Source organism: Leuciscus leuciscus, assembly GCF_965113295.1.
Source record: "Leuciscus leuciscus genome assembly, chromosome: 20".
Lineage (NCBI taxonomy): Eukaryota > Metazoa > Chordata > Actinopteri > Cypriniformes > Leuciscidae > Leuciscus > Leuciscus leuciscus.
In genome coordinates this window covers 13807085-13834434 of record NC_138744.1, presented here as the reverse complement: position 1 = coordinate 13834434, position 27350 = coordinate 13807085, and the positions used below count along the sequence as shown (strand labels likewise).

General features: G+C 35.8%; 1 protein-coding gene across 1 annotated transcript in view; it reads left to right on the top strand.

The window, feature by feature from the left end:
• Positions 1 to 27350, top strand: part of itga8 (integrin, alpha 8) — a 69962-nt gene that overhangs the window by 25109 nt on the left and 17503 nt on the right. Inside the window, exons 13-21 of the mRNA XM_082148752.1 lie at positions 2574 to 2765; positions 8949 to 8994; positions 11665 to 11772; positions 14299 to 14354; positions 16049 to 16203; positions 18001 to 18138; positions 18373 to 18440; positions 18736 to 18883; positions 21150 to 21242. Of these exons, the coding sequence (XP_082004878.1) occupies positions 2574 to 2765; positions 8949 to 8994; positions 11665 to 11772; positions 14299 to 14354; positions 16049 to 16203; positions 18001 to 18138; positions 18373 to 18440; positions 18736 to 18883; positions 21150 to 21242 (1004 nt within the window). The remainder of the gene's footprint in view (positions 1 to 2573; positions 2766 to 8948; positions 8995 to 11664; positions 11773 to 14298; positions 14355 to 16048; positions 16204 to 18000; positions 18139 to 18372; positions 18441 to 18735; positions 18884 to 21149; positions 21243 to 27350) is intronic.

Below are 27350 nucleotides of genomic sequence, written 5' to 3'. Positions count from 1 at the left end.
CATTGTGCCAGCTACTGTGCCCACTGCCAGAAAACAGGAAAAGGAAATGATCAAGAATCACCAAAAACACACGATGGATATTTATAGAAAGGAACTCGTCCAAGAGAAACAGTGAAACAGAGCATTATTACATACACTGAAACACGTGCACACAGACACGCACGCGCACGCACACACACACACACACACACACACACACACACACACACTTCCCACTCAGACACACACACACACGGTGGTCCGGTGGACGGAAATGAGTGCTTTCTTGTGGTGATGATTTTATTTTTCTAAGTGTAATTAAACATTTCATTCCCTTCTACCTCAGAATGGTTTGCTTAGCTTAGAAGATTTCCATGAGCTCACATTCCTCTCAGATCTGTCATTAGTCATGGGTTTTCTCTCTTTCCTGTATCTGCATCCTTTTGTCCCTTTGTTTTTGGCCATTCTTTGGAGTTTGTCAGCTATTTTTATAATAGAGTGAGGAAATAGATCGGGGATGCTCAAGGTCCGGCCTAAGGGCCAAATGCAGCTCCCCATTAGGTTATCAGTCGATGACTATCTTTAACGACATTGTTATTGTTTTTGACAGTTCAGTTGCAGTTTCCATGTCTACACTGCAACCAAGTGACACAACAGGACAAAAATGCTTCCTTTATAATCAGAAAGATTGTGTATTTTGCAGGTGCTTATTATGCGGCTGGTTCTACATCATGCCACTTGCTTGCAGTGTAAACACTGTCATGTCACTTCCTGTTGATTTCTTGCACGCAACTTAGTTAAATTACATTTCGTTATCTGATTAATTCACAATTTTATATATATATATATATATATATATATATAAATAATAAATAAATGACTTGAAAAATATTTTAATTTTTACATAAAATAATTTATTTTATTTTTATATAAAATAGTTATATATAATAATACATTTATTTATTTAGTACAAAATTATGATCTTTTTTTTTTTAAGTTATAAATTAATAAATGATTTTGATCCAGAGCGTTAGGATATTCAAATACTGTCATCATTATTGATGCATACTCAGACTGTAATGGGAAGATCTGGAGCTAGCATACTGGAAGCATTTATGAATTTTATGAATGTGTTAATGTGTAAATAAGATGTCATAATTACATTTCATATGGACTATACTGAGTGAAAAGGGTTTCCAGCACTTATGACTATTTTGATAAATATAAAAGACTGGTATAAAATGAAATGAAACGCATGTATCATTACTATTACCAGATCATTCACTGGCCCCTGGTCATTTTCTAAAAGTTGGCTTAAAGCAAAGTAATGTGAATATCCCTGACATAGATCTCTATAGACCTTATTTCCTCAACATCCCAGTCTTTCTGCCCCTCAGTGGGCATCTCTGTCTGGGTCAGCAGTTTTCTGTTTCTTCAGTTTTCCTCTTGTGTGTGTGCTGCTGCACAACATGTAGGTTTATGACTTGAGCAGTGCTGCTGGCAGGAGGAACACTTGAATAGATAACTCTACCCTGGAGATTTATTGGCCATGCAGTAGTGGACTTGGACTTGTGCTTGTGCATGAGTCTGTTATTGTTCTGTAATAGTCCCTCAGTGCCGAGGAGAAAAGAGCGGTCGCTCCCTGTGGAGCTTTGTGTAAATCATCAGTATTCTTTTCAGCAGCATCCTCTCTTCTTTTGCATAAAAGCTTCTCTCTGTTCCTCTCCACCATAGCCAACACTGAAATAATCATAAATGACTAAATGGAGCAAAGCCAAATGTATAACACTCAGTTTTCTGGTAGGTATGAAGCCTGTTTTTACATAAGAGTAAAAACAAAATACAACTTTGTGACTTCATGTATCCAAATCTAAATATCTAACAGTAGCCACTTCATTTTTTTCTGTATCTCACAAATGAGAGTTATTTCTCACTATTCGACAATGCAACTTTATATCTCAAATTGCAACTTTTCATCTGATATTGAAACTTAATCTCACTTTGCAACTTTATATTTCAGAATTTAGATTTTATATCCTATTTATATCTCGCATTGCAACTTTACTTCTCACATTGCAACTTTACATCTTAGTATTGCAACTATATCTCACAGTTGCAACTTTACATCTCCCAGCTGCATCTTTAAATCTAAGAATTGAGACTGTCTCACATTGCAACATAATATGAGATATAAATTTGCAATTGTGAGATATAATGTTGCAATGTGAGATATAAAGTCTTACGCAGAGAAATACTTGCGAGTGTGAGATATGAAGTCTCAATATGAAGTTGAGACATCATATCTCACTATTTAAAATTGATTCCTCATAATTTCCACTTCATCACACAGTTGAGACTAAGTCCCACAATTGATTGTATCTCACAGCTGAAACTTTACTCCTCATAATAATGACTTTTTTTTCAGATTTTTTACTTTATCTCATAATCTTTCTTATTTATTTAACTAACTCTGAGGCAGAAACAGGCTTTCATGGGTAGGCTGAGGGTGGAAACAAATAGGATGTACATCTTGTCTGTGTAGTGTAAATGCTGTTATTGATGAAATATGGTTTCTCAATTTCTTTCTTGCTCAGACGTGGCAATAGGGGCTCCGTTCGCAGGTGAGGACCGTGGTGGCAGGGTCTTCATCTATAATGGGCAGAAATCTGGACTGATGTTGCAGGCATCTCAAGTGCTGAGAGGTGACTGGGCCTCATCCGCAATCCCAGCAGGCTTTGGATTCACCCTGCGTGGAGCGTCTGACCTCGATAACAACCAGTACCCTGGTGAGTAAAGAAAAACCTTCGGTCTCTTCCTCTCTCTCTGTTTACGCAAGTTTCTGTTAAGACAATCATGCTTAGGAACTGATGTAAGCCAGGGAGATTTGATGTAGGAGGAATGAAAGACTGGATGAAGAAGAAAAAGACTGGACTGAGACATCCAGGTTGAGTCACTTTGTTGGTCAATCCGCTGGTAATTTTTTACAAATGTGTGCAAGTATTTCCAGTCATTCTTGTTCTTTTCTTTTGTTTTTCTTTGCCTTCTTTTATTGCGGTATACTGTTTCTGCATATTATTCTCATTGCTCTGTTTATCACGATTTATTTATAATGTTTTTATTGAGAACAATCTTCCACATGATGAGATCTATGTGATTTCTGACACTCTCTGCCGTCTGAACCTCATCAAATCACGCATATATTAATGAATGATGTTTCTGCTTGTTTTCATTGAACACAGTGATTTGGGGTTTACCTGAAAAGGTCAAATCTTATTGAACATTTTAGAGCCGATTGTTTTAAGATTGCCATTTTAGATTGCCGATTTTGTGTGTGACAGACATGTTGACTGGGCTCCAGATGAATTTTTAAGGGTTCAACTCTTGTTCCTCAAACCCAGGTGTTTCTGAGTATCTGTGAGAAGAAATGATCAGGAAGTTGAAAGCAGCTACACAAATGTTTTATTAAAATGTTTATTTTGAATTTGAAATTATCCCAACTAGTCTTCACATAGTGTTTGTGGATTAGTTAATATTGAAATGAACTGTCTGAGTGAATATTCAGAGCTTTTAGAAGAATACAGATCTGCATGTTCCCACAATCCATCACAGCTGCGCCGTAATCTTGTTTTGACTAAAAGAAACATGAATTAACTGATTCATTTTCAGAAACAGAACTACAGAAACACCCAGCGTGTTTCTAAAGCCAAACTCTGCTGTAACGCCTCAAGCCCATTTCAGCAAAAACAGAGCGGCGTATTCATTCTTTCTGTCCTTTAATCTCCCCTTTCATTTTTTAATGGCATTGTACAAAATCATCAAAGCAGATGCTGTCACATGCTTTCTTTATAGAGACAGGAAGTCAGATGGTTAGGCAGCTTATATGCACATTTGTGTCGCATGAGTGTGTGTGAGAGTTTGCTCTTTCATGGTGACAGGATTGTCATCTTAAATATGCTCTAATAAACACAGATCTTTTCCATACATGAAAACCATAGATGGATGGTAGAACAATCACACACAGGTGCACACACACACACACACACACACACACACACAATGATGTTGAACAGACCCAGAAAGCAAAACGAAAGACGGAAAACAGGTTTTCCTGTCTCTTCCTCTCAGAATGGATAAATCACAGCTTTTTAGAGATGTGATCTCCGCAATCTTTGATCTGTGTGAATGTTCTAATCGGCCTCTTTGATGTGTGTGCATATACATTTCTTCAGAACTTTCATCAGTTCATTCAGATTAAAATTGCTTTGCTGTATTCCACTTTCGTAAGTTGCTTTGGATAAAGGCATCTGCTAGATGAATGAATGTAAATGGGGCATGTTGAACATTTTACATATTTGAACATATTTAGTTATGGTTTCTTAAAGAAACTATGGTTTCTTGCATAATTTAGTTTTACCATTTTACACCTCGTAGATTTTGATATGTAAATAATCTATATCATGATTTTCTAACATCTAAGCAAACTGTATGTAAACTGCCATAGTGCTCCATAACATGGGTAGATAAGTAAATTTAAGCACTCTTATATTAATGTGTTGATAGTTCTAACATGTTCTGAAAGATGATTTTACAGCTTAGTTTTGATAAATGGTCTTGGTTGAATGAGGAAGTAGCTTTATGTCACTTTGTGTCTGAAACCGGTTACAGAAATTTAGTAAATTACCTGATTTATTTTCATCTGGCATTATATTGGGTAGCTCCTCATAAAATGTACATTAAAGGGATAGTTCACCCAACATGAATTCTGTCATTATTTACTCAACCTCATTTCGTTCCAAACTTGTATGACTTTTTTTCTTCTGTGGAGCATATTTTGAGAAATGTCTCTGTGTTTTTTACATACAAATGAATGTCAATATTAACCAAATCTTTTTGGTTACCAATATTCTTTAGAATATCTTCTATTGTGTTCTGCAGAAAAAAGTCATACAGCTTTAAAACAACATGAGGGTGAATAAATGATGACAGAATTTTAATTTGTTAAAAATTGACAATTTTAGAAGAACCATACCTTTAAGCATCAAATATCAGCATCAATTTAAGCACTCGGGTTGACCTTTGAGACTTCCTTAAGAGACTTTCAACTGGGGTTCCTCAGGGCTCTACCCTTGGGCCCCTACGTTTTAGCTTGTATTCGAATGATCTGTCCTGTTGTAAATATTCAAATGTATGCAGATGACACTGTGCTGACACTGTCAAAACCAAAGTGGCACTTAAATTATCTTCTGCTATGACACAAATATATGACTGACTTACTCAGTGATGTTAAATGCTATATGTTCAGAAAACAGCGTGCATGTTTTTTTTACTATTAAAAATACGAAATTTTTGTTAATGGTGAGAAATTACAAATTATTTTAGACTCAGACCTGACATTTGAGAAGAATGTAAAAAATGTGGTCTGTATAGTGATATATAACATTAGAAGTTTTTATTTATTTATACAGAATAAACTTTCTTCAGATGCTGCTAAAGTTTATCTGCAATCAATGATATTTTTAATACTGTGTATCATCATAGTCGCAAAATCTACTCTTAAACCTTTACATAGTTTACATAAAGACAGACAAGAGCTTCTTCAAGACTTTGGTCACTCTGCTTTTTCTATAAGAGCTGTTCATATTTGGAAAACATTACCAATTATCATTAGACAGTGTCCTCTTATGTCCTCTGCCACTCTTATGCAGTTCAAGTTACAAATAAAGATATGGTTAAGGAAGGGCCAAATATGTGCTCATTGAATTTTTTTAATACTTCAGTTATAGGATTTTACTTTTCTTCCTGCCCTGGGACAGCAGATGTAATTTAGCTCTGTAGTTAATTCTGGGGCAGTCATGTACTGTCCATTGTCCCTGTTAAATACACTTTTAAAATAATAATAATAAATAAATCTTCAGATTGGCTGTGATTTGTCACATTGTACCGCAGTTTCACTTTCAGTGTGTTGTGTACAAACTAATTGCCTGGTTGGTTGGAAACTTAGTTGACAGTGTTTGAGTATGTCTACAGATATTAGAACTAAAATACTGTTTTCCATTAACTCTCTACATGAATTAAATCATCACACACACACAGATACCTTTCCTGTTTATACGCCTTTTCATTTGTGTGTGTGTGTGGTTTGGGGTTTATGTGAGGGTTAGAGTGAACTTTGGTTAAATGCAGGGTTAAAGTCAAAGGTCAAGGGTCATTCATCATGACCTGCTTAAACAGCAGTGGAGATTGCATACTCCACATTTCCTGTCCACCGCTTCAGGCATCGTTCTCAGTTAGAACACAAAACAGACATACTCACATTGCACATTTAACAATTACTTCATTAATTTGAGAGAAAAACACTTTAAAATACCAAATGGCAACATAGAGGAACAGAATTTGTCGTTCTATGAGTAAAAAAGGAAAAATAGTGGAAAGATTTGCGATTCAGAGTTCCCCTTTCCACTATTATTTCTACATTATATTGCTTCCAAAAACATGATATGTTGTTACTATGTGAAACTAATGTTACTTTCAGGACCCATTAGAAATGTTTTAGGAACTTGGGTGGGCACCCTATAAATATGCAAGTACTACCAATACGATCAAGAACATTTCTATCCAAAGTCTACAGGGAGGAGTTCGGTTCTGGTTTTCTTTTTTGGATGGATGCGTGATTGTATGTCAGGTGAAATGAGAGAGAAATTCTGAACTGGAGGTAAAAGAGAAGATTGCATTAGTTGGCTGTGCTCCGGCATTTCATTGGCTAGAGGATGAAGATGACTATAACAGACTCTAACCTTATTAAAGTTCAAGTGTTTGAGCTTCTTCCATCTCCTCCCTCTATCATTCCACCTCCTATTAACCTATTCCTGCGGTTAAGACCCTTGTGTTGTGGTGGCCGGAGGGTTCGACCTGAATATTTTGAGGTTGACTATTGCATTGCACACACACATTTACACCTCACTACCATTCTGAGGAAGTTAAGCGCTCAAATGAACTTTCCAGATGTGAGAATGTTATAAATTGAATTATTCTGTAATCTTCTCTGCCTTTACAAGATGAGAGCTCATGCCTTCAGGATGTGTGTGTGTCTGTCAGTTGGTGTTAGCATGCGTGTTTCTGTCCATTGTGTTTGAGGTGTGTTTTCTGTCACAATACCAAAAGCTGCTGACTCTGGTTTACAACGGGCTCTTTGCCAGGGGTGTTTCATTCCTGAAGGCAGGACCTGATGGAAAGCAAAGCCAGTGATCGACCTCAGTGAAACAGGAATCAAAGCCGCAGTCTCTGAGCACTCATTAGGGTGCTGGAGCTGTTCTGGAACATTCCTGCATGTGAGTCTCTGAGTTTGCCTGACTGCATGCATCCCTTCAGGAGCGATTGGTTCTCTTCCTTCCTATTAATGCTTTGTACAAAAACTAAGGAGAGAGAATGGTCTCTTGCTCAAGTTTGATTAAAGACTGAATGAAACCGACCTTATGTAAAGGTTAAAGTTTAATGTTTACTTAATAGAAATTCTATACTTATCACAAAAACTATTTCACCATCAAAGAATACAAAATGTCTAATATTGTCTGAGCGGGTGTCAGAAGCAGCTCTTGTGCTATGGTTTATGTTGGTTCAATTATAGTTTAATGAGATGTCAGAGATGAATGGATGGTTATAGCTTTAGCAGAGGCATAGAGAAAGCAACAGACCACTAACACACACACTCTGCCAACATTTCCACTGTTCCATCTCAGGTACTGGAGGTGTGGTTTGTTTGCACACAGACCTGAATATTTGGTTATGTTGTTGTCCGTGACCAGGTTTTGTTTTGTCTGATCATAAAAAAAAAAAAAAATATATATATATATATATATATATATATATAAATATTCTCGACTTTATTCTTGAAATATTTCGACTTTATTCTCGAAATGCTAGAAAAATATATTTTTTATATATTTTTTACGGAATAAAAAAGAAAAAAAAAAGAAAAAAAATATTTCTTAATAAATAAAGCACTTGGGAATGAGACAAATATGATGAAATCAGTTTAATACGGAAGCCCTGAACCGCAACGTAAAAAAAAAAGATTATTTTCGAAATAAAAAGTAATATTTCGACTTTAATCTCTTTTTTGCGGTTCAGGGCTTCCGTATTAAACTGATTTCATCATATTTGTCTTATTCCCAAGTGCTTTATTTATTAAGAAATATTATTTTTCTTTTTTTTTCCTTACTGTAATCAAAATGCGTGAAACAAAACATGTTTTCATAATTTGTATTATGTAAAATCCATTGAACTACTCCTAAACTTGTTTCGTCTACCAGGAAAACAGCAGCAACTGCATGAGCAGGTATTAGCAATCAATTTCTAATGAATTCTATTAAGTTTTGTGGTATTAGCTGGCTTGTCTCACTTAACATTAGGTGTACAAATTATTGATGGTGATTCAATTGATGGTATTATTAAACCTTGTTGCATGATTTTTGTTAAGGCCCTGATTAATTTAAACTACATTACGGTTCTTCCATTGCATCATTAAAATCCCATATAGGCTGGAATTCATGTTTGTTGTGCCCACCTTCATTAAGAGAAGAGGGAAACCATTCAGCATAGTGTATTTACCTTTCCTTTAATGAAATGTGGCTCGGTGCATCTCTGAGTTGAATGAGATTAAAGCCCCACACGTTCTCTCTTGGCTCTCTGGGGTTTCTCTTTGGCTCTGTTCAGGGATGGCAGGTGATGTAAGACGCTAGACTGGTAGAATGAGAAACGGGTCGACCAATCTTTGATAGAGACTGCTGGAGGCCCAAATCACTACCAGCTGCAGTGTGCTTTGAAGCTTTATGATCCAGCCACTCGTTCTCTTTCTTCCCTTTTCTCTTGCAACACACATTTTTCACATTTTCATATATATTTTTCATACATATTTTCATATCATATTGTGTCTGTCCTGCACCTCTTAGTATATTTCACTCTCTTTACAGATTTGCTGGTCGGTGCATTTGGAGTGAGTAAAGTTGTGGCCTACAGGTGAGACATTTTACACTTTAAATGCACCATATAATGTTGACAATTTCATATTTTATATTTTAAAATGTTGACATGCACCTTCATAATAAGTTGTAACTCACAGTGGATTGTTTTTGGTTTTGAGTTGTCTGTTTCTCAGCTTTAAGTCTCAGCATTCAAATGATGCCAATGCTACAATGGCATTGACTGAAAAAAATAATCTATCACAAAACTGTTTCAACCACAGAAAAACGTTAACATCTCACATGACCTTACATTTAGTTAGCAAGAAAAACAAAAGACATTTAGAGAAGAGCATATTACTAAAATCATAAATGTATATTTTTAAATATATTCACTATGTCATATCATGCATTATATTTTCACCTAACCAGTAACCAAGTCATTTTGGGGGGAAAAATCTGAAATCTGAAAAGTGCTTAAAACACATTTTTATGCCAACCATTTAAATTAGATAATAATGGTTTTTAGAAATGTAATAAGAAACAATAATTATGACATTAGAAAGCATAGTTCAGGGTCAAAGCTAATAAATAGATCATTCAGTTTTATATATTTTTAAAATATATTTTAGATATTATTTTAAAGTGGGAAAATATAAAATAATTTATATATCAAATTTCTATTTAATAATGTGCATAGATTTGATTGTAGTGTACTGTTTTGTTACTTTTCTTATTTGACTGCGGTAGACAGTTTAATAGGTCTAGAGAAAAAAATCCTACCTATATTAAATGTGAACCTTGAAATTTATTTAGTTTTTCTTCCCATTTTAGTCAACCCAATATTATAAAACAAATGCCCTTTAGGCTGACTACAATCAGAACACACAGTTTTCTGTAATAAAGCAAGGCAGGCAATTTTATTTTATTTTTGATAATAAAAATAAGAACAAAGAAGCAAATTACAAACAATAGGACAAATACAATAGAATTTTTTTTCTAATTAAATAAACTTTCAGGTAAAGTAGCATAGGTTTATTTAACATGTAGTAAGAAATACCCCAGAAATTGAATAAGAAAATGTAAAAATAATACACTGTATAGTCTTCACTGTATGAATTAAAAATAAATTGATTCATATTAAAGATAAAAAAGTGATTTTTTTAATTAACATGAATGAAACTCACAGTTTATGAGGCTGCTGTCCTTTTAAGAATTAATGCACGGATATAGTTGCACATCCGATTTTAACCCATTTGTTTTCGTTCGCTAAGGACATAACAGACTCTGTTTACATTTAATACTCCACACAATGTGCATTTTGACATTATATATATATATATATATATATACGTATACATATACATATATAGTTCTAGTTTGTAGCAACCTACACATATTCTGGCCTAAACTTCCTTACAGCTTTCACTACACTCACATGTTTTCTCAATTAGAGTGAACGGCACAGAAAACACCTGTGTTGAGGTTTAGCTGGAAAGAAACCTGATACATATGAAGTTGTTTTTCTCTGTTCCATGATACGATAGTAACATATTTTAAAAATTGCATAACAGACTATATTGAAATGTCTGGCTTCATAATGCATTCATGAAGAATTCTTCATCTGTAGTTGACAGGAGTACAGTCAGCAAACATTATCTACAGACTTGTGGCATGTCTAGTCTGAGTAGTCAAGACTTCGATTGGGTGTTTTAGCTCAGGTTTCCCTCAGAAATGTTTCATAATAGTCCCTTTTTCCTGCCTCAAAGCCACCAAAAACACACGGACACATTAACATGTCCCAGCACACACGCTCACACACACACAAGCAGTGTCTCGGTGTCAGTGTTAAAGCGATTAGCTGTAGTGGGCTCTGGTGTATTTGTGTAAGCTAACATTTCCACTGTTAATCCAGTTTGAGCGCTAGTCTCAACAGACTGAATGTGAGACCGGAGCAGAGCAGAGACTGACCTCATGTTAAGTTCTCATTTACTCAGCCTGTCTGATGTTTTATTAGAATAAGACTCTGAATGTTTAGTTTCTGTTGGTTAAATGTTCTTTATGTTATTCTTTATGTAATACTGTTTTGCACTGAATGGTCATTCTACCTGACATATAACTGAAATAGGAGTCCTGAGAAATAACTTCGATTAGCTTTTTTAGCTAATCAGAAAGGCTTTCTTCTTGTTAGTCATTTTGAATATTCAGGTTTGCTGATAGAGATTTTTTTGTGTGTTGTGGAAGTTAGCAAAATCGCAAAAGCTCGAAAATTGTAAAGATTCATAGTTACATGTTCTACATAAAAAGTGGAACAAATAAAAATGCTCTTCCATTGAAACAACTTTCCTTTTCTGCTAATATCATTTAGGCAACGTGAGCTATTGGATGTAATAAACTTTCAAAGAGCTATATTTTGTTTTAAGAAACTCGTATTCACATTTAAAATCACTTTTTACAATCCAATCATTTCAAGATTAATTAAATAGGATACCAAATCTTTTTCATTGAATATCCTGTTTCACTCTTAAATATGTCTCATTACAGAAGTAAAATGTGTTACCAACTAAAATTCACATTGACTTTGTTAAACATAAACAACTTTAGTGAGTTATTAATATGTGTGTGCAGCTCTGAATTCAGCTTCCAATTCAAATTCATTGCCACAATAAAAACATATCAGTTATTTTTGTGATATTATTCACACTCTGTTGTCTCTCAACAATGCTAGGGCAAGGCCAGTGGTCACCGTGAACGCTCAGCTGATTTTGATGCCCAAAATTCTCAACCCTGAGGACAAGTCCTGCCGCATGCCCAATTCTGATGACATGGTAACCTGGTAAGTGTCAACTAACCATTTATCCACTGCTACTTACTGAAGTATACTCTCAGCTTCTGACATAATGAGTGACTCATGTACTACATGCTCATAAAAAAAACATTTGAAAGTACATGTTTTGATTTATCTCTTCTAGATGAAGTGTTCAGTTGATGGGACAGATATGTTGATCTTTAGTCCTGGTAAAGGGTAAACCAAAGCAGTCAGTGCCATAGAGCTATGGCTGACTGAGATGTTTTAAATCCATGTGGTCTATAGTACCACATTACAGCCGGTTTTTTTTCTTCTCTGTGGTAAAACTAAGTGTTTCTGGAAGTCTCAATACATTCTTCCAAACCACACAAACATACACACAACCCTGCATTCTTACCCCGTATGTGGATGGACACTGTGTCCCACAAGCAGTTTTGGGGCTCTGTGATGGTAAACATACCAGATTTGTTTGCCTGCTTGGGCCGCATGTGTCTGTGTGTTAGGGTTGGCGTTGGGAAGAAAGGACTGGAGGTTTTGGAGAGACAAACGAAATAACTAAAGTGAGGAATTCTGCAATAACAAAAGAGTAGCTCAGTAAAATAAATGTACAAACTGTGGTTGGAAACAGAGAGAAACAGTGAGACACACATATGAACACAGTGAGAAACAGAACAAGAAGAGAGCATAAAAAGATATATATATATAAAAAAAAAAACACCAGCATGGTTAAGGTTGAGAAAGGTTGTCTCTAGAGTTTCATTTGTTTCATTTTATTTTATATTCTTCTATTTGTAAATTCTTCCTGCGGCAATTAAACAAATTGTATGAAATTAGAAAAATGCAAAATAGAAGTATTTCACTAGTTTTTGGACCCATCAGTACATAATAAATAAAAAGCTAGTGAAATGCTTCTGGTTTGAATTTTTCTGATTTAATAATTTACATGTAATGTAATATAATTTAATTTGTTTCAATTATATTTATATATAATATAAAAACAACAATAATAGTGATATATTATATTATATTATTACTGTACATAAAACAAATATGATAATTAAGAATTTTGATAATTATAAATTATATTTTTGATGTGAGTTAAATTTATTTGAAGGCATTAATGCTTTATAAATGAAGGTTTACCAATAAAACAGCCTATTTACATGCAGAGTGTAAAAGTGTGTTAGATGACAAGTAAATAGTGTCAAACCACCACACACACACACACACACACACACACACACGACTGCCATTAATACTCTGAGGAGTGAGCAGTAATTATAAATGGGTTGCAGGGTGGAAGAGTTCCAGTGGGGTCAGAGCGGGGGTCATGGGGGGTCAACCTCCGGGCACTGCCGTGTTTGCACGGGTTGTAGGCCTGCATGATTATGCGTTTACCCTTGTCACGGGGGAGGAGAACTAACAAGGCATCATTAAATTAGCGGGGCCACTTCCTCCCCTAAATATGCATACTCTCTCCCCTTTCTCTCTCACTGTACAGCATACACATGACTTCTGCTGTGTATTTTAAAATGCACCACTACCTGGAGGGGTCATGGCAGGGTTTGCATGGTTAGAGCACAACGCACAATGCTGGATTCCATCAGGCATGGCCTCATGGGTTTTTCGTGTTGTACATGAGGCACAGCATCCAGCTGTTTATCGCTAATTTAAACTCAGACACGCTCAATGCTGTCTAAGTGTGTTTAGGGGGCCTAATGGGGTGTTTCTGATTAGACATATTTGGGTTGTATGCAATGCTATGCATCGGATTGGCCTGTTGGGCCATTAAGACTGCAGTTGTGAGTCCCTGAGCACAGATATCATTACACGTTCAACATGACGGAAATACAGTTATTGAGCACCAGCTGGAGAGGTGTGAGCGTATTTGAATAAGTGTTTTTTTCTGCGCTCTCACCTTACAGCTTGTGTGCGTGTGAGATGTTTGTGATGGAGTGCCATGTTTCAGTCCTGGTTGTATTCGTTTTTTTGGAAATAAAGGGCTAGTTTTAAATTGATACAAGACCCCTATAGCAACAGAACAGTGTGTCAGTCAATGTTTGCATATTAGACTTCATATAAATGGGGTTTAGAAATTTTCTTAGAATATTTAATGACAATAAAGAGCTTGTATAAGATCTTGAAGAGTGAAAAAAAGCGTTTGTCCCATTTTTTTCTGATAGGAACAGGAAGTCATTCTTGGGCCGCTATAATATTCAGCCTCTATTACCGGATTATTAGAGTGAGGGAGGGATAGAGAGATGAAGTGAGGAAAGGACAGACGCAAGAGGCAGAAAGAGGCAAATTCAATTAAGTTATTAAATATTGAGGAGCATAAAGTCCCTCAGCATCTCACATTCCATTTAGCTTCATATACAAACACTCCATCCTTATTAACAATCCTCCTCCTCTCTTTTGTTAACATCACTTTAATGTTGTCATTTTTGGCTAAGTTCTTCTGTACTGAATGTCTCTCTCTCTCTCTCTCTCTCTCTCTCTCTCTCTCTCTCTCTCTCTCTCTCTCTCTCTCTCTCTCTCTCTCTCTTCTCTCAGTCTGTCAGTTAATGTGTGTGCTATGATCTCTGGGATTGGTGTTCCTGATTATGTAGGTAAGTTAATTTAGTTTTTTTGTTTTTACTTTTAAATAAATGCATTTAGTTTCAGTAAACTGATGTAGTCTTATCAACAAATGTCTTGAGGAAATGCATTCTGTATGTGTTTCTCCTAATCATACATGCAACTTCCTCAAAACAGTGAAAATCGGTCTGCTTTTAACCTGGTTCTGGAAGGATTTTTTCCCATTCATTTTCTCCATAAGCTTTTCAAAAAATAAACATTTCTTACTCTTAAACCAAACCAAACAGCTCTATACGAATTACAGAATTTTATTTATTTTTTAAATGTACATGTTACAAGGTACTTGTACCTAAATCAACTTCACATTACAAACCATTGCAAATGACATACACATCAGCCTTGACTATAACATATAAAACTGTTAATGATCAGTCATTTATTTTTTGTATAAAACTATATTTAAAGGATTTGTTAAGACATTTATAACAAATTATTCAGATCTATAATCTATAGTTAGAAAGTTTTTTTTATTTTTTTTTTAAGAAATCAATACTTTTATTCCGCAAATATGTATTAAATTGATCAAAAGTGACAGTAAAGGCTTACATGATTACCAAAATATATATATATATTTCAAATAAATGCTGTTTTGAACTTTCCATTCTTCAAAGAATCGTGAAAAAATATATTAGTTTACACAACAATATTTGACACTTGCCTAAACTAGATGTGATCGTTGCGTCAAACGAAAATAGAATCCATTATAATCACTGTCTACACTGGATACAGTATACAGATACGCGTTCAGTTTCTAAAATAGGCTACTCCACGTGCCTAAAATAGGCTACTCCAAGAGTATATACAGTATGTAAGGGATAATGTAGAGCGAGGCGGTTGTTATAGCGAATACAACCCCGACAGGCTGATCAGGACCCCGACGTGAAGCGGTTTTTAAAAAATGATTGTATTGCTTCCGCTAAAGAAAATAGTCTGTTCCGTCTCTACTGTTAGAATCCTGCGTCCATAGCAACGCTCTGTTTTTCATGGCAACGGTGTGTTATACTTAGCAGCGGTCTGTTATCAAGAAATTATCAAGAACATTAAGAAGTTATCAAGAACATTAGAATTCAACCAAGCCATGTAATAAATAAATAAATAAATATATATATATATATATATGTTGCTTATGTTGCGCAGGCAAAACAAACGATTTTGTCATGCAGTATATATTTTCCCTTGACATTTGCTAAGATGGAGACATTTTATATTTTATTGTTTTCACTTATATGTGTTGTGCTCAGTGTGAGTTTGTGCGTCTCCGCTCTTGTTGAACATCTGTATGTAAGTGCATTCAGTAATGGCCAAAATGGAGAAGGTGCCAAACTCAGTTAAACCAACAGGCAATAAAAGCCTCTTTCCCAGCACTTCTGAACGCAGGCCTGTTAAAACTCAGTGCATATGGTTTTGGAGATGACAAAGAACAGGTGTGGCTGAATGCGTTCCTGTGCCTGTGAGAGTAACACAGGCTGGTGTGTGTGAGGTGCACGTTTGTTGGAAGCACTATTTGATTGTTGTTCAGAAGCCCTAGTCATTAACCTTAAGAACGTGCAATTTTTATGGTCCAAAACCTGTTTGGTCCGAGCAGAAATTGCCTGAATTAGACTCTGTAAAGGTGGAACGAACAATAGCGTGCCTGTCTTTCTCTCTCTCTCTCTCTCTCTTTTAGCTCTGACAATGAACCTGCAGTTGGATTGGCTGAAGCAGCATGGAGCAGTGAAGCGAATCTTGTTCATGGACTCTCACCAGCACCAGAGAACCCAGCAGTTGGTTCTGGGTCAAGGGGACCGCCAACATTGCCACAACTACTCTGTTTACCTGCGGGTAAGCCTTATAGGTCACGTGCATCACAGAGCATTGCTGAACTGGCCTCATTCCTTGTGAAAAATTCTTGTTTTATCTTCACTATAAATGAACCCATGGGAAAGTTAATTGTGAGCCAAACCAAGCTTCTAGTACAACACGGCTCATCTGGACAGAATAAACGGTGTGAGAACCTCTCTGTGAGAGTGTCGCAAAAATAAGACCAAAAATTATTTTGGGTTGAGGTGACACAATAAATGCAATCTTAAGTGTTTATGGGTGTTTATATGACCGCACAGGGCATGGGAAATACTTTTATTAGCCAGCTCAATTTGAACTATGATAAAATATCAGGCAACATTGACCTATCACTATGATACATGGCAGATCTAAAGCACATACATTCAACAACATATGAATATAAATTAGACTCTGTAAAAAAAATCTAATAATAATAATTATTATTATTATTCATTTAAAAATATATACACTGATAAATTGTTATTATTAGATAAAAATTTATTATAAAATTGTATATATATATATATATATATATATATATATATATATATATATATATATATATATATATATATGTATATATATATATATACAATTTTATAATTAATTTTTATCTAATAATAACAATTTATCCGTGTATATATTTTTAAATGAATAATCATTTTTACTTATTAAAATAATACATACTTTGTATTTAATATTTATTTATATTTAAATATATATATATATATATATATATATATATATATATATATATATATACTAGGGGTGTAACAGTTCACAAAATTCACTGTTCGACACAGTGGTGTCACGGTTCGGTACGTTTTCGATTCAGCAAAAAGGAAGAAATGCCAGAGAAATGTCCCTGATTTAAAAAAAGAAAAATGTATTAAAATAAATTGTATTTTTTAAACAAGTGTGAGTTTTCCTACATCTTGAAACTTTTAGTTTTAAAAATGGGGGTAATCTCTGAAGGATGAACAAATTATCTTTTGGTCATCACATTTAAATGTTATTTTTAATAGGACAATATTTGAGTTTTGAAGTGCTGGAAAAAGATGTGTGACGTACTTGAAAGCATTTTACTATTCCTGCCAAACTTCCATGGTTACAGTTCGTGTTTTTATATATTTATATATTTAAATATAAATAAATATTAAATACAAAGTATGTATTATATATTACATTATTAAGAAATCATTCTTTTTTTATTTTAATAAGTAAAAAAATTTATTATACATTTTAAAATGTATACCCTGATAAATGATTAGTAATGTCATACTTATATGACTAAAAAGTGTATATATATTACATTATATTTATTATTTTATATTATATAATTTTTTTGCAATACACTTTGTTATTCATTAAGGTCATACTTTTTTTTTTTTTTTTTTACAAATTTAGTTTGAGTAGCAGTTGCATATTCATTTCTGTAACAATTAGTTTGGATTTGTGTAAATAATGTGTGTGTTTTGATACAGCAGGCTCACATACTTTCCTCACAGCCTAGCTGCTTTTTCTTTTTCTTCACAAATCATTGTGCATTTCTGTTCAGAAACATAAACATACTTCCTCATTTTCTCAAATCCTCATAACTTATTAAATAACTGTATTTATTGCCCTTGGCTTTCTGAGGCAAGCATACTCATACAACAGCTGTGATTCAGTCAAACAGATTGATGTCAAAGGACGAAGATAATCAAAAGAGAAGAAAGCGTAAAGTGAGACTTTTCAGTTCTGTTTGCAATCCACCACTCTCTTTTTTTTGTCTGATCCTTCTCTGTTTGTATGTAGGATGAGGGAGAGTTTAGGGATAAACTGAGTCCTATCAGCGTGGCACTGAACTACAGTCTGGACCAGAATTCCCCTCCACCTGGCCTACAGCTGCGGCCCATTTTAGACCACTATAGCAAGACCTTCCACCATGAGCAGGTTTGCATGCAACATAAGTGTTTAGTTGGAGACTGCATGTGTGCATCATATTAAGTTAAATTATGATGCCATGGCATGCAGGGTTTAATAGAGGGTTCAAAACAAAACAACATCTTCTTGTCTGATTTAAAGTAAAGAGTTAATTAGAGAAAAAAATAAGACATAAGTTCAATTCAGTGAACAAACAAACCCAAAGACGGAAAGAGAAGATATTTTCTCTCTTGTTTCCTTTAGGCAAACATCCTGTTGGACTGTGGGGAAGACAACATGTGCATCCCAGATCTCAAACTTTCTGCAAAAATGTGAGTCCGTGGGTCTGATCCATACATGTGTGTGCCATTGAACAACTGTTTGTATATTTGTTATAATTTATGTGCTGTGTTGTATTATGCAGCCCCTGTTTATGTTTTAATAGCATGTCGTTCCTTGATTTTAGCCATATATATATATATATATATATATATATATATATATATATATATATATATATATATATATATATATATATATATATATATATATATATATATATATATATAGACAGCAAATGTGTTAACATTAAAAAGTGATTTTAAATGCAGATTTCTTTTTTTACAGGGACCGAACAGAACTTATAATCGGGGATGACAACTTGCTTATGTTAACCATCAACGCCGCCAATAAGGGCGAGGGGGCATACGAGGCGGAGCTTCATGTGACCATCCCACCAGAGGCGGACTATATTGGTGTGGAGCGCAGACGTGAGGTAAACAACATTACCCACTATCATTTTTTACATATGCCTACGAGATATCGCTGTGTATGTGTTTATGTGGGTCTTGGATAGCCTATTGGATGTAGAAGATAAATGAATACTTTAATTAGTGAAAGTCCTTTGTATGATGTCTTTCAGTTATAATTACTCTGATTATTGAAGGTTTATTTTAGTTTCATTCTCCCTAACTGCTGTGTTTAGATTATGACTCACTCACTGTATCCTCTTTTTCCAGAAAACTGCTCATGCATGAGTTTATTCTCTCTATCTATCTATCTATCTGTCGACCGTTCTGTCGACCGTTTTATCCTTCTATCGTTCTGCTTCTGTTGTTCTATCTGTCGTTTATCTATCTTTCATCCTATCTGTCATTCTGTACTTCTATTGTTCTATCGTTCTCTGTCCATAATGCCTACAGGCCTTCAAACTTCAAGGCTTTTTAAACTTATTTTTTTTAACTTTCAAACAAGGGCTGTCAAGTCAACATTCAGTGTTTGTCGTGTCAATCTTTGCTATTTTCTTGCGACACCGGCATGAGAACCAATGACGTCTGTTCTTGCGCCTCACACACATTCAAGCTTCCGTGTTTAGCACATTTGATGCGCATTTTATTTTTATCTGCCGTCAGACTGAGGCATTGTCCCAATAACGCATTGCTATGGGTTGTGTCTTTCTTCTGACTTGACTGACAGATTGGCATTCTGATACCGTGAGCTGTGTACATTGGATTGATTTTAACACCTTTAATGTACTTGAAGTGTGCACCAAGCACTAGGAAAATACAAGTATCGGAATGGGACCCGGTACTGGCAGATACTTAATTTTCTTAATATACTTAATATTGGAATCGAGGGCACCAAAAAACTTGATCAGGACATCCCTAAAATCCCTATACTAAGTCAGTGGCTACCGTCAAATGTTTGGTTACCCACATTCTTCAAAATATCTTCTCTGTTTAGCAGAAGAAATCAATTAATATAGGTTTGGAACAACTTAAGGGTGAGTAAATGATGACTCATTTTTGGGTGATATATCCCTTTAAGACAAAAACCTTTACATTTACATGGATAGCTTGTATTTCTTAATGTTTTATCGCATCGCACCTGGTTATGACACAGTGTAACGTGAACTCGGGACTTGTGAAATATCAGATTTACTAAATGGCTTTAAATCCATCATGGTGAAATGCTAAATCTGTAATCCATTCTGACACGGAGTTAAAAACACAAACATGAGTGCTGCAATGTCTTTGATGTAGTAATGAGGCAGGAATGCAGTGAATGTTGATCTAATTATGGTAAGGTTTCTTATTAAACATAGTCAATGCCTCATGCCTAGGTGTGCTCTGTAATGCATTGCCGAGATCTAACATACTGTTTATTTCATTTAATACAGGCCTACTTATCTTCATTCATATATTCTGCAGTCATTCAGTCATTCCATCATCTCATTCATGCATGTCTGCTTCTTCCAGCATGAGACACTGGCGCTCTGTGGCACTAACCGCAGAAGATCTGATTGCTCTCTGTCTGTCAGTTATGAGTTTAACAGATGCAGTGTATAACTGGTAATTGCAGCGACTGTTTGAGAGTGGCTCTTAATGCAATTTGCACGACTCCATTAGCCGCTCTTCTGGGAACCGACTGGTTACGGTTTGACTCTGTTTTGGTGAGAGGAAGTGGTTACCAGAGGAGGGAGATGGAGGAAAAGGGAGACTGATGTAGGGGGTTGACGAGATGACAGGGGTAGGGCCTCAGTGATGTATGATGTGATTACTATCAGGGAATTCATCATGTACTTTCTCTCCCTCGTTTTCTTTCCTCAGTCCCTCCCTTGACCCTCCTGAGACATGTTTTCACTGGATTATGCTAGTTATTGACCGGGTTTATTATTGCCTGGTTTTGTTTTCAGTGATGTCATGCACCTATTTTATTTCATTTATTTAGAATTTTATTTTATTTTAATTATATTATTTTAATTACTTTTTTTGTTATTTTTATTTGAACAGTTTAGAAGTAGCATACAGTATTTATAAGTGTAAGATGTGTTAGTAGAGTTTATGATTTGTATGTGGGTAGAACAAATCCTTACATTTTTTAAATTGTTAATGTTTAAAATAGGGGTTCTGAGGGGGCATGTGTCCCTTTGAATGAGCATAATGCTTCTGTTTGTGTTCCTTAGATATTCAGCATTTAGTTCAACACAGCAGCTATTATAGATTAATAATGAAGACCTGACATTTTTCTTTCTCACTCAGGATCTTCAGCGGCTGAACTGCGAGCACAGGACAGAGAATGATACCAGAGTTGTGGTGTGTGACCTGGGAAACCCAATGGTGGCTGACACAAACGTAAGAGTCTTGTCACACAAACTCGATTGATACGATGTAATATGTACAGTTTGATTTAAAAAATGAATGAATGAAACATACTCTACAGTAGTACACTGACATGAATGTTTTGCCAATGCTTTGCAAGTGTGTGGTACATACTTACTTACATTTTGGACATACAATACATTATGTGCTCTCTTGCATTACAGTGACAGTAACAAACCTCAGTACTCAAGGGAGAGATAGTTTCCTCCAAATGTCTGTGCCATTAAACCAAATGTGTAATCATTCAGGTAGCAAACTATAAACCTGTCAACAGTCTAACTAACTTAACTAACTTGCTCAGTAATCTTCATTTCAAACTTTTCTCATACAGCCACCATGACAGAAGTTTACCTAAAAGAGAAAACAGACTGTAGAAAAAGATTTGTGGCAATGCTGAGAATGCAGTACATACTTGCATTGCATTATGAATGACATTTTGATGTGTTTTTCAACACATAAAACTGGGCTTGTGTTCATTTGCTTGTGTAGATTTTTTTATTCTCACGTACTTGCTTGCAGTGAGAACTTGAATCCCTCAGCGCATTAACATAAATGAGCAGGGCAGAGGAAGGAGGATTTTAGAGGGGTGAGAAAAGGGTAAGACAGCATATCAGTTTGCCCTTTAATAGCCAGATATTTAGCAGCGCTGTCAGCTTACTTAGACTTCAGGTCCTGTATAAGACACCTGCTGATGCAGCACACACACACACACACACATGTATTTTTGAATATGTATTTTTGATCAAATAAATGAAACCTAAGATATTAATGCTTGTTTTCAGATTTTTTTTTTTCTTGTTTTAAGCTTAAAGGACAAGTTCGGTATTTTACACTTAAAGCCCTGTTTACAGATCGTATCTGATGAAATAGAACGGTTAAGATTAAAATTTTAAAATCTCTGTCCCGAGAATTTTAGGTTTATTTCGCTTTTGTGGACCTATTTTGCCAAACGCGTCACACCCGTGATTCTTCCGTTGAGAGCTTGAATAATAGACACTCCAGCCCAGTTGGTGGCGATAATGCACCTTTGCCAATTGCAAGCAAACCACGGGCATTTCATTGAATACACAGAAGAAGCAGAAGAAGAAGCGGCGGAGTAATACCGTAAAGGTGCTGCGGTCTCACAGCACGTCCTATTAAGTCAATGGAGTTGGACAAAAACTACGATAAAACCTGTTGGAATGCATCTTTTTCAGCGATTTTTGAGGGAACATATCAGTGAACACCCCTGACCACTCGGTGAGTTTCACGTCTTTGTAAACGAAAGTTTAATGTGTTTTTAGGACGGAATCTTCCAGTGTATATAGACAACCATTGTGGGGGTGGGGGGGGGGAAGCGAAATAAACCTAAAATTCTCGGGACAGCAGCATGTGTCCAAATTTTAATCTTAACCGTTCTATTTCATCAGATACGATCTGTAAACAGGGCTTTAAGTGTAAAATACCGAATTTGTCCTTTAAACCTCGCCACTTTGTTAGATTTGTGCTGAAAACAAGAAATTAGCATTTTAATTTAGGTTTGTACTGTATATTATTACTGAAAAATGTAAAAAACACTGATTAAGAAAATAAGTTATTGCTGAGTATCTTTTAATCATCCATCCAGAGGAAGGAAGGAAACTATATTTCTCTCTCTCTCTCTCTCTCTCTCTCTCTCTCTCTCTCTCTCTCTCTCTCTCTCTCTCTCTCTCTCTCTCTCTCTCTGTCTGTCTGTCTGTGTAAAAAAAAATGTAAGGCTGCTTTCCTACTGGCCCCACGGACCCTCTGGAATGTGTCTGTTCTACAGATGTATTCATTGATGTGCCATTAATGACATACTGTATACGTCTCCCTGCTGAAATCAACATGTATGTTCGCTAAAGAGAAAACGCACATACCTTACGTAGAACTTTTCTTGCACAGTCAAAAGCTTGATTTGTGCATTGTGTGATATTTTTCTTCTTCTTCCTCTGTCCTCTCTCTTTCCTTCCTACCTCTCTCTTCCCCGTTTCTCTGTCAGGTTGATTTTGAACATTGTTAATGAGAGTCCGGAAAATAAAACAGTGGGTTGAGAGAAAAAGTGGAATGATGGAGTGAGCGTGTGAAGGGAGGGTGTAAACACATTGGGACAAAGTCTGAGGTTCAGTCTAAACAAGCTCTCCATCTATTTACTATTCACCATGACAACCCGTCTCCAGCCATCCCAAATATCTAAGCCTGGGGTGCAATTACAGTGGTTATAAAACACACTCTTGACCCGTCACAACACACTCGTACACACACTCCTAACACAACATCCTGCCTGCATCTCATTTGCAGGTATATACACACAAACAAACACACACAAACGTGTTCCTGAGTATGTCTAGATCATCTTTACATGTACAATTTGTGTATTTTGGACTACATTTCCATTGGTGGTGTTATGTTGTTTACTATTTCTACTTGGCTGTAATTTGTGAACTCGTGATTTTAATAACATTTATAAAGTCCTCTACTTCACCATCTCTCTTTGTCACTCCATCAGTTTCCCATTTCCTCAAAGCCCTCAGGGTGAACTGCTCATTAGGCTCACGATTCATTCCTGCATCATCCCTATTAGCATCACTCTTTTATTGAAATACAAAAGAACAAAAAATCAAGGTACTGAAGATTACTTGAGTGTATTGTATCACTATCCCAAATAGATGTATGCAGCTATTAAGGTTTTTTGGCTGTAGATATTTGGGATCTAGGATAGATTTTGAGATATTTTGGAACATATAAAGAAAAACAGAGGTCTGTCAAACTGCAAAAAATGGCTTGTTGTATCTAAAGTTCTTAGTTGGCTGGATACAAATTCTGTAAAATAATGAATCTGAGCTGCAGTAACAATGGTCAGCTTTGCAGAGAGGGTTTTTAATGGACTCACTGTCTTTTTAAATCTATTTGCAGCGTTCATTTCGTCTTGCACATTGCTAATTGGATTCAACATGCCCACTGTTGCATTATATATAGATTCTTGTGTGGTTAATTATAATGAACTGAATATAATAATACAATAATTACATGGTTTAAACCCATTTTCATTATTATATACATAAGCATTATTTACTGTATTTACATTATTTCTTATTTTTCTGAGAACTTATTTTTACGTTGTGTATTTTACACACACACACACTCACACACACACACACACACACACACACACACACACACACACACACACACACACACACACACACACACACACACACACACACACACACACACACACACACACACACACACACATACACCTGCATCTTTATTAGCCAGTTTACTCCCCTCATTTTCTGTTTGTTTGGATTGCAGTGCTTGTTAAAGCCAAGGCAAATTGAAATGTAATTTGTCAGTAATTTGATGCAACGCGGGCAAATGCTTGGGCTCGAACAGTGCCAGCTCACTGAGAGCGGAGGCAGGGCAGAGAGGTTTATGACTGTGTTTACTACTGCAGGTCAAAAGATTATGTTGCTCATTAACTATAAATCAGAGCATCACAACTGAATAGCCAGTATATTTCCTGCGGATGGACCTGCGGTTTTAAAATGGTATTGGTCAGTGTGTGTAGGCAGTTGGCTGGATACTCAGAGGTCTGTGTTATTATATGTCAAACTAGCCTGTCATGTCAGCGGATTGTGGGAGAGCTTGTAGAGAAATTCTGTGGCAGCATGTAGAATGTAAAGGGAGCAAAATAATTGTGAGACAAAGTAAATGCCTCTCACAGAAATAGCCTTAAAGGTGAAGTGTCTTTTTTTTTCTTTTTTCTTTTTTTGCTGTTAAAATACTTTCTTCTATCATAGCAAATTATAGGATTGCAGATATACAGATGAAGAGTGCATACTGTACCTTGTATTTTCCAATGTTATTTCAGTATTATTATATACTATTATATAATTTATTACGTTTTTTTGATTAATTTAATTTGTTTAGTCATTTTTATTAGTTTTCTTTATTAGTTTTTGTTTTTTTAAATATATTTCTATATAGCTGTAATTAATTTTTATTTCAGTTTTAGTCATTTTAGTACTTCAACATAAATTTCAGTAATTTCTAATAGTCATTTAAGTTGTTTAAGTTTTTCATGTCATTTGTTGCTGTGCTTAGCATAGAAACTCTGATTAGCATGGTTAGCGTTAGCATTGACTAGTTTGTCTGAATAATGTGGGGCAGAAGTTTAAAAGATTAATGGTCTGGCGTCGACTAATGAAAATCGGCCAGCTCGAGGGGCGCCACCAAGCATGCATTTGAAAATCTCACTGCACGCAATTGGATAACACTACGACCAATCACAAGAAGTTATCGCTTAGCTACCAGCGGAGCTAACTGGTAGAGTATTCTCTTACCGTATCCGGTCGTCAAAACAGCAAAAACGCCCTTCTTGCAAAGGAACGATTCGAGCGCCGTCTTCTGTTCCTCTTTTAGAGAAAAAGTCTAAATCTTTCATTGTAGCGGCCAAAGCCGTTTCAAACAAATGGTGTTCATCCATAGCCATCTTGCAATGTTTACTAATGGCTTCGACCGTTCGACGTCGCAGCGCTGTCGTCATCTCGCCTCTGGCCCGCCTATATCAGATACCCCTATGTGATTGGTGCTGCTCAGATAGAGGAGCATATTTAATGAGCATCATTACTCGACACCAGAGTAACTCGCTGAGCAAATTCAACTTTTGCTCTCGCGAGAACTCTGGATTACCAGGGTAGGGCAGAAGGAGAGCTAGTGTGTTTGACAAACCTGTTTGGAAACAATCATGAAAGGGATAGTTCGCATCAAAATAAAATGCCATCATTTACTCACACTCATGTCATTCCAAACCTGTGTGACTTTCTTCTGTGAAACACAAATGAAGAGAGGGTTGTTATGCTCTGTGACCTGTTAACATGTTCCAGATTTTGACAGAGTGGCATTGTCATGGCGACAGGTTTTGTCATAGAGCCTCCGGAGTTAAACCCACATGGGCCAAATTATCTTGGCACCAGCAGAGGAGGGTGACACGGCCACAGATCCCCCATCTCACACACATACAACAAGCAAACTGAGAGACCCGTCATGATCTCGCACTCACCGTCATCACTGGCGTCACTGAACAATCGTACCACACATGGAATCAGTGTGAGGCCTGTGATCTAATTCAATAAGTGTCATTTTTTTCTCTCTCATTTTCTGTTTTCTTTCTCAAAACTTTTCAAGCTATCCTCTCATAGCCCATAAAAGTAAGTCATAACCATGTGGTGCAGCTCATTCATCACAAATAAGCCATCACAAGACCCATGTGCAAAAAACATGTTAGTCACACCACCTCAAACGGTCCGAGTGCCACAAACAGTTCCTAAAGTATATGAGGAACAGCAGAGTTTTGTATTGACCATGTTGTCTGAAGTAGAAGCTTCCAGTAGTGTTGTATTTTCAGAATGAAACTGTACGAATACTTCTAGCTCAGTCAACTGACTGTGAAAGGAAGGCGTGATGTTTTATAAAGTGTTTTATAAAGTGGTGGGGACTTTTGATGGACGGGCCTTTGCACATACACATTGGTTGTCACATCAACAACATCAGTTGCTAATATCAAAATCAAACCTAAAACAATTAATGATGTTACAGTTAAAAATGTCTAAAAAACATTTTTCAATACTGCAGTTTTTTTTTTAAGAAATTAATACTCAATTTACAATATATTAAAACAGAAAACTTTTACTGTATTTTTGATCAAATGAATGCAGCCTTGGTGAGCCTAAAAGTCTTTCTTTCATAAACATAAAAAAATCTTACCGACCGCAAACTTTTGAACTGTTGTGTATGAAGTGTGTTCTACTTTGTGCTCAAATTAACTGATTATATTTCATGTGATATCTTCATTCCTACATCCTCCACTGTCAGTCCCAGGATTCTGTTGGTCGGCCGATAAATTTATGAACCACAGGTGAACAGCAAATTGGGCTTGCTAGTCCAGTAGTAATTATATTTATAATATGAATAATTAGTCATTTTTCTGGGCATTTTCTGCCTTTATTAGATAGAACAGTTGAGTAAAGACAGGACATTGTCAGAAGAGCTACTGTTCGGAGTGCTGCCCATAAAGCC